General features: G+C 36.3%; 1 protein-coding gene across 4 annotated transcripts in view; it reads right to left on the minus strand.

Moving 5' to 3' along the window:
- LOC120298159 (small integral membrane protein 19-like) overlaps positions 1-3,587 on the minus strand; it is a 105,261-nt gene extending 101,674 nt beyond the window's left edge. For 2 of the 4 annotated variants that reach the window (XR_005553968.1, XR_005553967.1), the window contains exon 1: positions 514-3,587. Coding sequence is in view for 1 of the 4 variants with exons in the window: in XM_039321614.1 (XP_039177548.1) it covers positions 514-659 (146 nt within the window). In the remaining 3 variants the exon portion in view is untranslated. The remainder of the gene's footprint in view (positions 1-513) is intronic. The other 2 variants (XR_005553966.1, XM_039321614.1) reach the window with 2 other exon arrangements.
- Positions 3,588-12,997: the final 9,410 nt, after the last annotated feature.

The raw sequence follows: 12,997 nt of genomic DNA on the forward strand, positions 1-12,997 counted from the left end.
CCAAAATAGGTAGGCATATTCTATGAACAGAACATATTTCTCTCTGACATCCTTTCTTCAAATCCCTAAATAAATAAATCTTATTTTATTCACAGAAGTTCCTGTTTTGTTGCCACTTCCAGAGCTGTTAAAGTTTGTAACTATTAGCCTAGAAGCTTGGACCTAAATCTCGAGATAACCAATTGCTGATGCAACAGCCAGCATTTGCAAGCCTAGCCATATGACCTGAAAGTTTGTAACGTTATTGCCAGAAACTTTGGCAATATCACAAATTTCCACTAAGATCTATTATCTAGGAATTATCTAGGAAAAGCAGCCCAATACTCGATAAACCGTGAATTAGAAAGCCTAATTTGCCAATCAGAATTCAGCAAAAAGTGGTTTCTCTTGGCCTTCGCATCTACATTGGGCAGAAAAGTGTAATGATCTACCGGGTTAAGACGCTTACGTATTCTTAAACAATCTACAAATAGCAGTTGTAGGAGTCACTTCCTTCCCTATTGAGATTCCCACCTGCGGGCGTACACCAACAGGGCCAAGCTGGCCAGCACCGCCAGTAAGTAAATGTTGGTGGCTTCGTTCCAAGCCTCGTGTACTGAATAGTCCATGGCGGCTACACCACCCCTGCCACTTTCACCCAGCGCCCGGGCACCGGCCATAGAGAATAGAAGAAATCGCCGACCTCCGACCCCAAACAGGAAACGAGACGTGACCTCAGATCCTTCAGACGCTTCCAGATCGAAAACAAAGGCTTAGCTTCCGGGTTGAGTTAACGCTGCTCATTGTGATGAAAACGAAAGCCGAGCGTTCTGGTGGTGTTACTGTGGGCTTTGCGCAATTGCGACCTGGTATTATCATTTTTTTTCTTATCCACCCGGATTGCCTCCCCTGGCATCCCACAGAAGTCTTTTTTAAAAAACAGGCATTGATTTTTCTCGTATCAACTGTTTCCTGCGGGAAAATGGGAGGCTTTGAGTGTTCCAAATGGCAAAATGTCTGAATGGAATGCATAATTTCTGCACGCGGAAGCCAGATTTGGACTGGAAAAGGAAACCAATAGCAAATTTGGAGATAAAATTTAAACTTCCCTTTTATCAAGAAGAATGGCCTATATCGGAGAACTTTTATCACGTGTATAGAAACTATTCGTCAGATTTATATACGTTTTGTTATTAAAAAGCTATATATATTGTTATTGGGAGGGAACATGGATTGTAGAGGAGATAGTATAACTGCAGGCTAGGGAATTCTTGGAGTGGATCAGTGGTGGGATTCTGCCAGCTCGTACCAGTTTGGCAGAACTAATAGCTAATTTTTTTTGTTGCCCAGGCCCAGAATGGACTTCTAAAAGTGGCATCCACACAGAGAACCGGTTGTTCACACATTTGAATCCCACAACTGGAGTCAAAGACTACACATCTTAAAATTGGGGGCCTAGACAGATAAAACTTTATTGAAGCCTTAGACCAGCAGCTTAAAATAACATTTATTGGTCACATATCATAGTAATGTAGTGCAAAATAAAAACATCCATTAAAGAAAAAGAAAATGGAGAAACAGGATGTGAATACACTAATTGAAGAAAAGGATGTTACAAATTTTACAATAAGTCAATTCCAATTAAGTCCAGTAGCTTCTGACAGCAATTCAAATTGTATTGTTGTCAGACTCACTCAAAGATCCAAACAGGAACCAGAATTTCTCTCACCAAGGAGATTGGTTATGGTCATTAGGCAAAGACTGCATCTTTGTTAAGTGATGTCCTCACACTTTTCCTCTGCCTCAGTCATCTCTGCTTCAACTCTCCCCACTTGCCTGTCCCCCTCCCCCATCACTGCCTTTTTTAATTGTCCTTCACCACCACCTAACCCTGTAAATCTTTCCAAATCCCTTCCTAGCCTAGAATTCTAAATATGTATTTGAGAGTAATGAAAGGTGGATACATGAAATGTGAAATGGTAGGTCTGTTGCAACCCTGAATTTTTTGTTTAACATCAGGCTTTTTTTCAGGCCATCATAAACAGAACTGGGCAAGCAATAAACTAGGATAAAATTTGATTTTAACTCTTGTTTCTTTTTATGGTATCAAAATGTCATGTCCCAAAGGATTTTGCCCACAGTGGACATAATTGATGCGATATGACATTGTGATTACAGCAATAACTTAAATTTGTAGAATGAACTGTCAACCATTGGTTAATAATCCTAATCTAATTTATCTAGTAGAAGAAAAACAAATAGTTGAAAGAAGTAGATGTAATCAATTGGTACATGAAATTCAATGGTGAGCAAAACAATTTGGAGGACAAAAAAGGAACAAAAACCTTTATTTTTGCGTGAAAAAGTGAATCTCATCCAAAAATGCGCTTGAGCCAGTATTTTAGCTAATATAATATTAATATTTGTATGTCACCTCAGAATCAGAATCACAGTCTCTTAGGTGGCCATATAAATTATTTTTTAAAACAAATCCATTTACAACATAAATCAAAATTCTTTCATGGTTGCCATAAATCTCTAGATTTGCCAAACCTACAGCTGTGTATGTAACCATTCAGACTTGATAAAAGTAGAAAGTCCTGTGAACTTAGTATTTGAATTTTATCAATAGCTTTTGGAAGGAAGGCATTTGTTTCTCAGTTGCTAAATTGTCTACCGACATCCACTGTTAACTAATTATTTTAGTTACTAAATAAGTCCTTATTATGTAATTTAATATTTTCTCCTTTGAAAGTATGTAATAATAGTATTCTGAGACATATTCTACTCTTTGTTTAGTTATAATATTTCTTTGGATAGTTCCTTCCAGAAAGGTGTATCTTTTCTCACATATTCAACTTTTGTTTAGAAATTGATAAAAACACATCTGATTTTCAAAGTGTTTGCCAATTCATAAATCCTCTGGATCTGTGGATTTTTCCATTTTATATCCTTTTGCAAATTTCAAGAACTACTGAACAAGAAATCTAAACATTGGGCATCTATTACAGATAGTTCTGGAAGAGTTAATCATACAAAATGTATGTTACCTTTATCCTATTGAATATGTAGAAATGTATAATCCTTTTGAAAAATTCAAGCTGTTTATTGTTGATAACTATATGACTATTAATATTAATTTTACAAATAATATTTTAAATGTATTTACCTTGAATTATCAAATTGATAATACTTATGCTTTAATAATAAAAATTAGGTTGAACTTTTGCTAGTTTTTAAATGTCCAGCTCTCCCCTTTTCCTTTCTAATAGCTGATATATATTGCTGATCCTATTCTATTTTATTTAACCCATAAATTGTTAACTTCTGAAGGCAATGCATTCATCGTCTACAGTATATACGTTCCTTTTTAATCTGTTCATTTGGCTTATACATCTACTTTTTATCATCTCCTTCCTAGCATTCCTTTCTGTTGTGAACCATGTACATCATTTTTATTAGTTATTCTTTCACTTGTTGAAAACAATTAAAATTTCAAAAATGAGTAAATGTGATATTTGTATCTAATTTCATAGAAACTCTTGTATGTATTTTTGTTCATTTCTTATTTATGGTTTGGCATTCTTTTGCTTACTGGGTCAGAATCTAACTTTTGTCAGCAATTCCTCTCAACTTAGTGTCATCTGCAAATTTGACAAGATTTTTTTCTGTCTCCTCATCTAGTTTGTTTATGAAGATACTGAAGAGCAATGGGCCCAAACCAGAATATTAAAATACCGCACTGCATGCTTCCCTCTACATAGATGTAGTTCCATTGAGGACTATGTGCTGAGTGCAGTTGGTTAGCCAACTGCAAATCCATCTAGTGCTGTACTGTCTATCCTACATTGTTCTACCTTATCAAGAAGTAGGCTGTTGTTTACTTTATCAAATGCTTTATGGAAGTCTAAGTATGCTATATAGTATGCAGTATAAATATATACTATATTTCCTTGATCCACTAATTTACTGCTCTTCAGTATCTTCATAAACTAGATGAGATAGAAAAAGACCTTGTCAAATTTACAGATGACACCAAGTTGAGGGGAATTGCTGACAAAAGTTAGATTCTGCTCTTAGACAGGAAAAATAAAATGCACAGCTACTGAATAGGTGGTACCTGGCTCAACAGTATTAACTATGAGATGGATGTAGGTGTCCTAGTCAGATCACCACTTAAATATAAGCCACCAGTATGCTGTAGCTGTCAAAAAAGCCAATGCAGTCCTAAATTGCATCAATGGAAGGATAATATCAGGATTGTGAGAATCATAATACTACTTTATACTGCACAAGTGAGTAGAAGATGATACAAAAAGATGCTGAGGTCTGAGTGAAGAGAAGATCAATAAAGATGATAAGGGGTCTGGAAGCTAAATTGTATAATGAACAGTTAAGAAAAATAGATATATTTAGTTAACAAGGAGAAGAATTAGAGGTGACATGATAGCTGGGGTCGGCCTATTCTCCAAAGAATAGAGATGGGGTCGGCCTATTCTCCAAATTTTCTGAGGGTAGGACAAGAAGCAATTTATGGAAGCTTCTTAAAGTAAGATCCAATCTGGAACTAAGGATAAATTTTCTGTCAGTGAGAACAACCAATGGAACAACTTTCTCTCAGAGTTATAGGTGTACCATTGCTGGAGATTTTCAAGAAAAGATTGGACAACCATTTGTCTGAAATAATATAAGGTTACCTGTCATGAGCAAGGGATTGAAGTAGAACAGGGGTCCCCAACCTGTAGACCGTAGCCCACTACTGGGCCACTGCCTATTAGCCACCAGGCCACATGGGTGGCTGGCTGGTGCGCGCATGTCTGCACAGCCCACTTGTGCGAGTGTCGCCATTCTCAGCTTCTTCCATATTATTTTACATTCACAATGATTGTACTAAGCTGTACTTTTGCTTAGGAACTTAATTTTTAAGTCTTGAATCTTTGGTTATTTTTTAACCCCAGCTATTGAAATATTTGTAACATTTATACAGCTGCCCATCTCACCCAGTATTCAGACTCTGAATATTGATTAAGCTAGATTTCTATCAGTATTTAGGGACTATGCTGTATTCTAATCAATGCATGTTATGGCTAAAATGAGTTAAGAGCTTATTCCAGGACATTTCCCCCTGATCTTGCAAAAGTGACAGTGACCAGGTTCAGTTCCCACTTTACATAATTCTGTTAGACCCGGAGGAACTATTCCTACCCCTAAACAAAACCCCTCTTTACCAATCCTTTCATTGTTGATAAGAAAGTGTGTTACTCAGGATTAACAAAGGCAGAAGGAAATTAAATAAAGGCCACAAAGATGCAGTCTGATCTGATTGATTAAAGAAAATTTAATAATGAAATTGCAATAAAAATATGTCCCTTCCATTACTGTTTCTCTGCTGCTAACTTTCAGCCCTGCTGCTGCCTATAACAAGTGTAGGTTTTGTAAAGAAAGCTCTCCTCCCACAATCAAACCTATCCAGTTTTCTTTTTATGGTTATGATCCTGTCAATAAATTTCCTGGTCTACAATTCAAAATTCTTATGAAAGGTCTTACTTTTCTATTGTTCTCTGTTCCTCTTTCTTATAAAGCTGAAATCTAACCATAATTGAAAAAATGGTTGCATCTCCTTAATGTTGTTCTCTATTCTGCTGAATTTTCTATTATAATGTAGACTTCTGAAAGTTATATATTTTCTCAAGTAAACTTGTCATTTTAGGCTCCAAATTATGCAAATCCCAGTAGTCAAGAAAGATATGTGTCTTAGAATCCCACAAAGCATTGAAAGCCCATTGTTTCTAATAAAAAAAGTTTTAATGTATTCTAAGACCTTTCTTATTTAACTTATGTAAAAAAATATGGAAGTGGTTTGCCACTGCTTTTTCCCAGGACTAGTTTGGAGGGTTTGGGGGGGGGGTTATAATGGTTTAATGATTTGCTTGTTTTAGATTTTTAAAGTTTCCCAGTCTAATCTGTAGCTCTCAGATTTCCTGTATCCCTCATCCTAGTCCTAGCTAAACCCAAACTTGTTCAGCTTTGTGAAATCAAGCTGGCTAGGTGCTGCCAAAGCATCAATCACAATGCCCAGACCAGGTGACAGGTTAGTAACTGTCCATATACATATACTCCTTCACAGCAGAGGAATCTCTCCAGTGGTGGGATTCAAATAGTGAACAACCGGTTTTCTGTGTGGATACCGCTTCTGGACGTCCATTCTGGGCCCAGGCAACAAAAAAATTAGCTACCAGTTCTGCCAAAGTGGTGCAAACTGATTGAATCCCACCACTGACTCTCTCCCCAGCAAGCCTGCTGATCTCACTCTTGACTGAGAACTACAGATATTAGATTTTCCAAGCCAGAGAAAACAGATGAAGTAAGGTGGTGGGATTTAAGATACTTTCGATAGTATTACATTATGTCCCACTTTCATGCCCTCCAGGATATGTGGAGGGCTAAATTTGCCCTCAGACCAGTCGCATTTCCCACTCCACCCTTCATTTAATCAATATTAGTTGTGGATAAATAGGCATTGTTATTGTAGATATTTGAGGAGAGAAAATTGTTAGCAAGAATGTGGGAGGGAGGTTGATTTTTTTAGAAAAATATGTATATGATCTGAAGATAAATTACAGTACAAAAATCAAATAAATTTAAATATTAGAAATACTGGTCACATTTTCAGAAGTCATATCAAATATGAGGGAATATCAAATAAAGGGAAGAGCAAAGGCCTTTCATTTTCTTTCAATGGAGAAAAGATTAAATAACATTGAGAAATGATAAATAGCAGTTAGACATAATAATTAAAGAACACAAAAAAACCCAAACTGTTATGGGAATCACTGAATACAAAGTTTTCTTTATACACATTATTTGAAACAGTGAATTGAAACTTTCAAGTTTAATTTGAAACTTCAAATTCAAGAAAATTACAGTACAATGGGCCTTCATATTCTATGAATAATTTTGCAAAGAGAAAATGAATCTTCTCATGGGAAACTCTGGCATGAGTTAAACAGTTTGTGGTATACTATCTTACACATCTTGTCATGCTTGAAACTTCTTTAGTCTAACAGGCATAATTGAACAGTATAACTTAAAAGACTCTAAAAAGATATTAATTGATTTAATATTTTCTTCTTCTTGTGCCATATTTGTTATCGGATGTTGGCGATCCTGTTTTTATCAGCAGCCACACGAAAAAGTGCTACTAAGTTTTGTCCAAACCAGTCCCCTAAATTTTGAAGCCATGATGTTCTTCTTCTGCCTGGATCTCATTTGCCTTCAATCTTTCCCTGGTGGATTAAATGGAGTATGCTGTATTTTTCTGGGTGTCACATCACATGTCCCAAATATTTTAATTTTCGGTTTTTAATCATTTTGATGATTTCCCTTGGCTTCCTAGGCGGCTTATCACCTCATTTCTGATCTAATCAACCCAGCTTATATGTAACAGCCTGTAAGTCCACATTTCAAATGCTTCTAGTCTCTTCAGGTGGCCTTTAATATTTAGGGCTTAGATTTATAAGGGAAATGAAAATTAAGTTATATATGTATAACTTAAAATATATTGATAAGTGTTTTAATTGATTGAGCTATACTTAGAAATGTATTAATTTGAATGCGATGTAATAATCAAGGGAAAGAGAGAAGGGAATCTTTGATGATGTAGCCTGAGACATGTACGAAAGAGCCTGTTATTGGACTATTAATTGCCCAATCACCACGCTGCTTCCTAAACACTTGGATGTAAAACTGAAAATTAATAAAACTTGTTTATAAAAAAGTACTGAAATTCTTACTCTTCTCAGAAAAAAACCCCGGCAACTCAGTATATGGATATTACTTTAGAAGCAGCTGAGATTAAGGATACTGGATCTATTATAATAATAATAGCTTGACAAAGGTCGAACAGCCTGATTAGAAGACTGTGTAGTTTTAAAAGCACATTGTAACATCATCTTTTATTCTGTTTGTATCTACAGATGTTCAGAAGAGGGAGCGGAAGATGAAGAAGACTAATCCTACATATCTAGAGCACTGTTTATTATTAAATATTATATTATTAAATACATTATTTGTTATGCACTTTTTAATTGTTATCCTTATCTTGAGGTTTAAAAACATTTCAGAATAGCCATTCTCCCATCTGGAGCAAATGCAGTTGTGTTGGGATAAGGTTCCTATTACTCATGGCCCTAGTGGCTACCAATGATAAAATCTATAGATTTCCTGGTGTCAGAAGAATGTTTTACAAATGTGTAGAACATTCACATGACATTTGTATAGAGCAAGATTACCCTTATATGTATGTATTCATTTATTTATTGCATCTCTATAAAATTTTCAATAATATTTTCAGTATCCAAATGCAGAATACAGTATCAGATCTTTTTATATCTGTAACTAAAAGTATGACTATAAAATATAACATAAAAAAAATAGCAGGAAGTGAAATAAGACTCACAGTGTGATTAAATCCACAACATTTGCAGTACAAAATGAAAATATAACATATTAAAAAAGACTGGGGAATATAACAATATTGATTTGATGGCAAAATAGAAAAATTAGCTGTATAAGACTATTCTCTTTTTTTAGTGAAAACATTCTATTTTCCTCACTTCATTTGTCAGGAGCATCTGAAAACAATATTTGAGAAAGCTTTCATAGTTCTAATGGAGAGGTGAGAATATAAACTCTTTCTAAAATGTTGGTCATAGATGTTGAGCCAATGTGGCAGAAGTGGAAGGTTACAGATCCTAGGAACCTGATTTGCTGGCAATGTTGGGGAAGTTTGGCAAGTCCTCGTCTGAGTACCTAGGGTTATTTCTTTTGTTAGGAAAAGCAACCCTTTCACAGGGGCAGCAGACTGTCAAAGTCCATTGTTAAAACATGGAACCTCAAGACAATAAGTCTGACTGAAGATGGAGGGATGAAGTTTGGTCAGAGCTGATCCCCAGAGACTGCCTAGAGAAGTCTAGAACTCCAAAGACAGGCTTAAGATACAGAAGGATCTTGACAGACTTGAACATTGGGCGCTATCTAACAAAATGAAATTAAATGGTGAAAAAAGTAAGATTCTACACACTAAGGTAAGAAAAAACAAATGCACAGGTATTGTACAGGTGGTATCTTGCTCAATAGTAGCAATTGCGAGAGCGATCTTGGAGTCCTAGTGGACAATCACTTAAATATGAGCCAGCAGTGTGCTGCAGCTGCCAAAAAAGCCAACACAATGCTAGGCTGCATTAACAGAGGGATAGAATCAACTTCCAGTTGGGATCTTGCAGTAATGCAGACGCAGGAAGACGGGACTCCATCTTTTACGTCTGGGTTCATCCTGCTGGGGGACCCAGGAAAGGGTTGAAAGTTGCCCCATAGAGGCGGTAAGTAAGGAGGGTATTCTCGTTGATCGTGAGGGAGTGGCAGCCCCCCCCCGTTTGATCCAAGGAAGCCCTCCAAACAGGCAAAGGAAAGACTGGCTGCATTCGTGTAGCCAGTCCTAAGCTGCGGACAATGGAAGTCAACAAGCACTACCAAGCAACTTTACAGCAACGTGGATGAAACTGGTGAGACCTGATCCTTTCTTCATGATTTTAAGACCTCTTCCTAAAAATCTGCCCAAAATTCCTTCCCCCAGATGAAAGAGGGAATTTCTGCCCCATTCCCTCAGAAAAGAAAAGCAGCAAATTAATACTTGGGGACACTGGCGAAAACTATAAGACTTATTTGGAATTAAAATATACTTACAGTTTGAAAATTTGGGGACCAAAAGTGTTTTTAAGATCTTTTTATTTTTTTTCTAAAGAAAAAGTTTAATAATATAAGTTTTAGATTTAAAAACCGGAGTGTGGTGTTGATATCTAGTGGTGAATTACGGCAGTACAACTTATTTATGCCTAAAAGACATCTGGCTTGAAGCCCAGAACTAGATAAGATTTTGGCTGGCCTTTGAACTATTTTATTATTGAGAATTACAGTTGAAAAAAAAGGAACAAGCTTGGGGGCTGCTTATCTATGTGGCAGAGATGATAAACATTTTAAATTTGGTCTGTATGAATTTTGAACATAAATACTGACTTTCAGAATTGTATGGTGGATTTTTTTGGAGGGAACACTTTGAATTAGAAATCTTGATTGTTAAACAATCCTCAAAGATTCTCCTCAATCCCTGGACAGAAAGGATTTTTTTTTATTGGACAGAAAAATTTGAATTTTACTTATATATGCTTAGGGAAAATTCAGGAGTGGACAGTCGGTTGGATAAATCTATAAAGCAGTGGTGGCGAACCTATGACATAGGTGCCAGAGGTAGCACTCAGAGCCCTCTCTGTGGGCACATGTGCCGTTGCCCCAGTCCTAGGCCTTCAGCTGGGTTTTATAAAACCTTTTCACTTTAGGCCTCCGCCGCCATGTACAAAAAAAAAAAAAGGTTCAATCAGTCAATTTCAACTTCTTGCAGGAAAAAAAAGATCTTGCATAGTTGGAATTGATTGATTGAACTTTTTAGTCCCACCCAGTCTGCTGTTACCACTGCAGCCACACCCACCCAACAGGCCACACCCACCCAATGGGCCACACCCACCCGGCACCCGACGATGCATAAGTGGGTTTTGGGTTGCAGTTAGGACACACGGTCTCTAAAAGGTTCGCCATCACTGCTATAAAGGCTACTTATAAAAATAAAATAAATGGATGTTTCATACTCAGTGTTAAACAGTAAAACATCATCTTTAACATTTGTTCCTAGCAGCCTTAACTTGCCATATCATCAAGAAATACTGATAAAATACAGAAAGAAATTCTTTCCATGCTGAAATTAACACAAAAAACAATTATTCTAGCTTGTGAGCAGGTTACTAATAACATAACATAACATTAGAACAATTTTCTAATTCAAATCTACAAACTCAGAAGACAACTACAGAGAAGGAACCAGCAACCCATAAAATAGAAGGAAAACTAGAGAATGCTGACATAAACATTGATGATCCAAAGAAAGAAAGAAATGACAATACCCAGATAAATGAAAATTCAGAAGATATAACGATAATATTACAACAGAAAAGACATTTTATAAACTAAGGTTTCAGAACATATTGGATGACAAGGAAGGAGAGCTGATGGAATGGAAGATAAAGTCGTTATTAGAACTGTGGGGTACTGGAGACAGAGGGAGGCAGTTTAATGAATATCAACAGGCTAGCTAGCTCTTCCAAAAACATTTTAACCAAATTGTTTTTCTTGTTCCAAATAATATATACAAAAATAGAGGAAGAATTATTTGATGATCCAAATGCACTGATTTGGAAAGTTAGTTGGCAAAGAAAGCTAGAATAAGATTGAAAGAAATAGAAGCTTTGACCTAACATAGGGGATTGATTGATTAGAGCAGTGTTTCCCAAACTTGACAATTTTAAGGCATGAGGACTTCAACTCCCAACGCTGGCTGTGGAATTCTGGGAGTTGAAATCCTCATGCCTTAAAATTGTCAAGTTTGGGAAACACTGGATTAGAGGTTTGAATATGATTAAGAATAGATTGTTAGAAATAAAAGCATTTTTATAACTAGATACCTAGGATTTGTAATCAGAATATTATATCTTGGTATGAAAAGGGAAATAAGAATATGTTAATAACTTTGAATAAGGGATTATTGATTAGAGGTTTGAATATAGTTAAGAATAGATTGTTACAAATAGAAGCATTTTTATAACTAGATACCTAGGATTTGTAATCAGAATATTATATTTTGGTAGGAAAAGGGAAATAAGACTATGCTAAGAACTTTGAATAAGGGATTCTTTTGGTTGCCCAAATATAACTTGTTTTGAAATTATAAATGATTGGGACACTTTGAACATGGATGGGAAATTAAAATTGAAAATAAAGCAAAAATAGGATATGGATTAAATAAGTGGAAATTGAATGCAAATGCAGTTAAGGTATGTTTTGGTTAGGAAACATATTCTAAATTGATATTATTGATATTATTAGAAAAATGTAACAACTGTTGATATGTAATTGTATGTTTACTAGCAATAATAAGAATTGTATTTGAATAATGCGAAAAAATTGTTACTACCAGAAGAAGAAAGATATACTGGCAGGTATAATATTGGACCTAGTTGGAAAAACTTATATGTATTACCGAATTTTTAATGGACTCAATCATTATGTTGTCTGTTGAGTGCTTGTTTGTGAAAATAGAAAATTAATAAAACATTAAAAAAAACCAGAGGGATAGAATCAAGATCACGTGAAGTGTTAATACCACTCTACAATGCTTTCGTAAGGCCACACTTGGAATACTGCATCTAGTTTTGGTCACCATGCTGTAAAAAAGATGTTGAGACTCTAGAACAGTGGTTCTCAACATTTGTGTGACGGCGACCCCGTCACACAAACGTGCCGTGCATGCGTGGCGTGGTGCACATGCGCGGCGCCGCCCCCTGAGGGGGGAAAATGGCAGATCACCTTCTTTGGTGACCCCCGAAAAATGGTCGATCGACCCCAAATGGGGTCGCGACCCATAGGTTGAGAACCGCTGCTCTAGAATGAGTACAGAGAAGAGCAACAAAGATGATTAGGGGACTGGAGGCTAAAACATATAAGGAACAGTTGCGGGAATTGGATGTCAAGTTTAATGAAGAGAAGGACGAGGGGTGACATGATAGCAGTGTTCCCATATATCAGGGGCTGCCACATAGAAGAGGGAGTCAAACTATTCTCCAAAGCACCTGAAGGAAGGACAAGAAGCAATGGATGGAAACTAACCAAAGAGAGAAGCAACTGAGAAGTAAGGAGAAATTTCCTGACAGTTAGAACAATTAATCAGTGGAACTATCTGCCTCCAAAAGTTGTGAATGCTTCAACACTGGAAGTTTTTAAGAAGAGACTGGACAGCCATTTGTCTGAAATGGTATAGGGTTTCCTGCCTGAGCAGAGGGTTGGACTAGATGATCTCCAAGGTCCCTTTTTATTTTTAGTTGTTGTTGTTGTTGTTATTGGCACTTCACTGCAT

The sequence above is a fragment of the Crotalus tigris genome, unplaced genomic scaffold, assembly GCF_016545835.1.
Source record: "Crotalus tigris isolate CLP2741 ecotype Arizona unplaced genomic scaffold, ASM1654583v1 scf7180000023747.220312, whole genome shotgun sequence".
Classification (NCBI taxonomy): domain Eukaryota; kingdom Metazoa; phylum Chordata; class Lepidosauria; order Squamata; family Viperidae; genus Crotalus; species Crotalus tigris.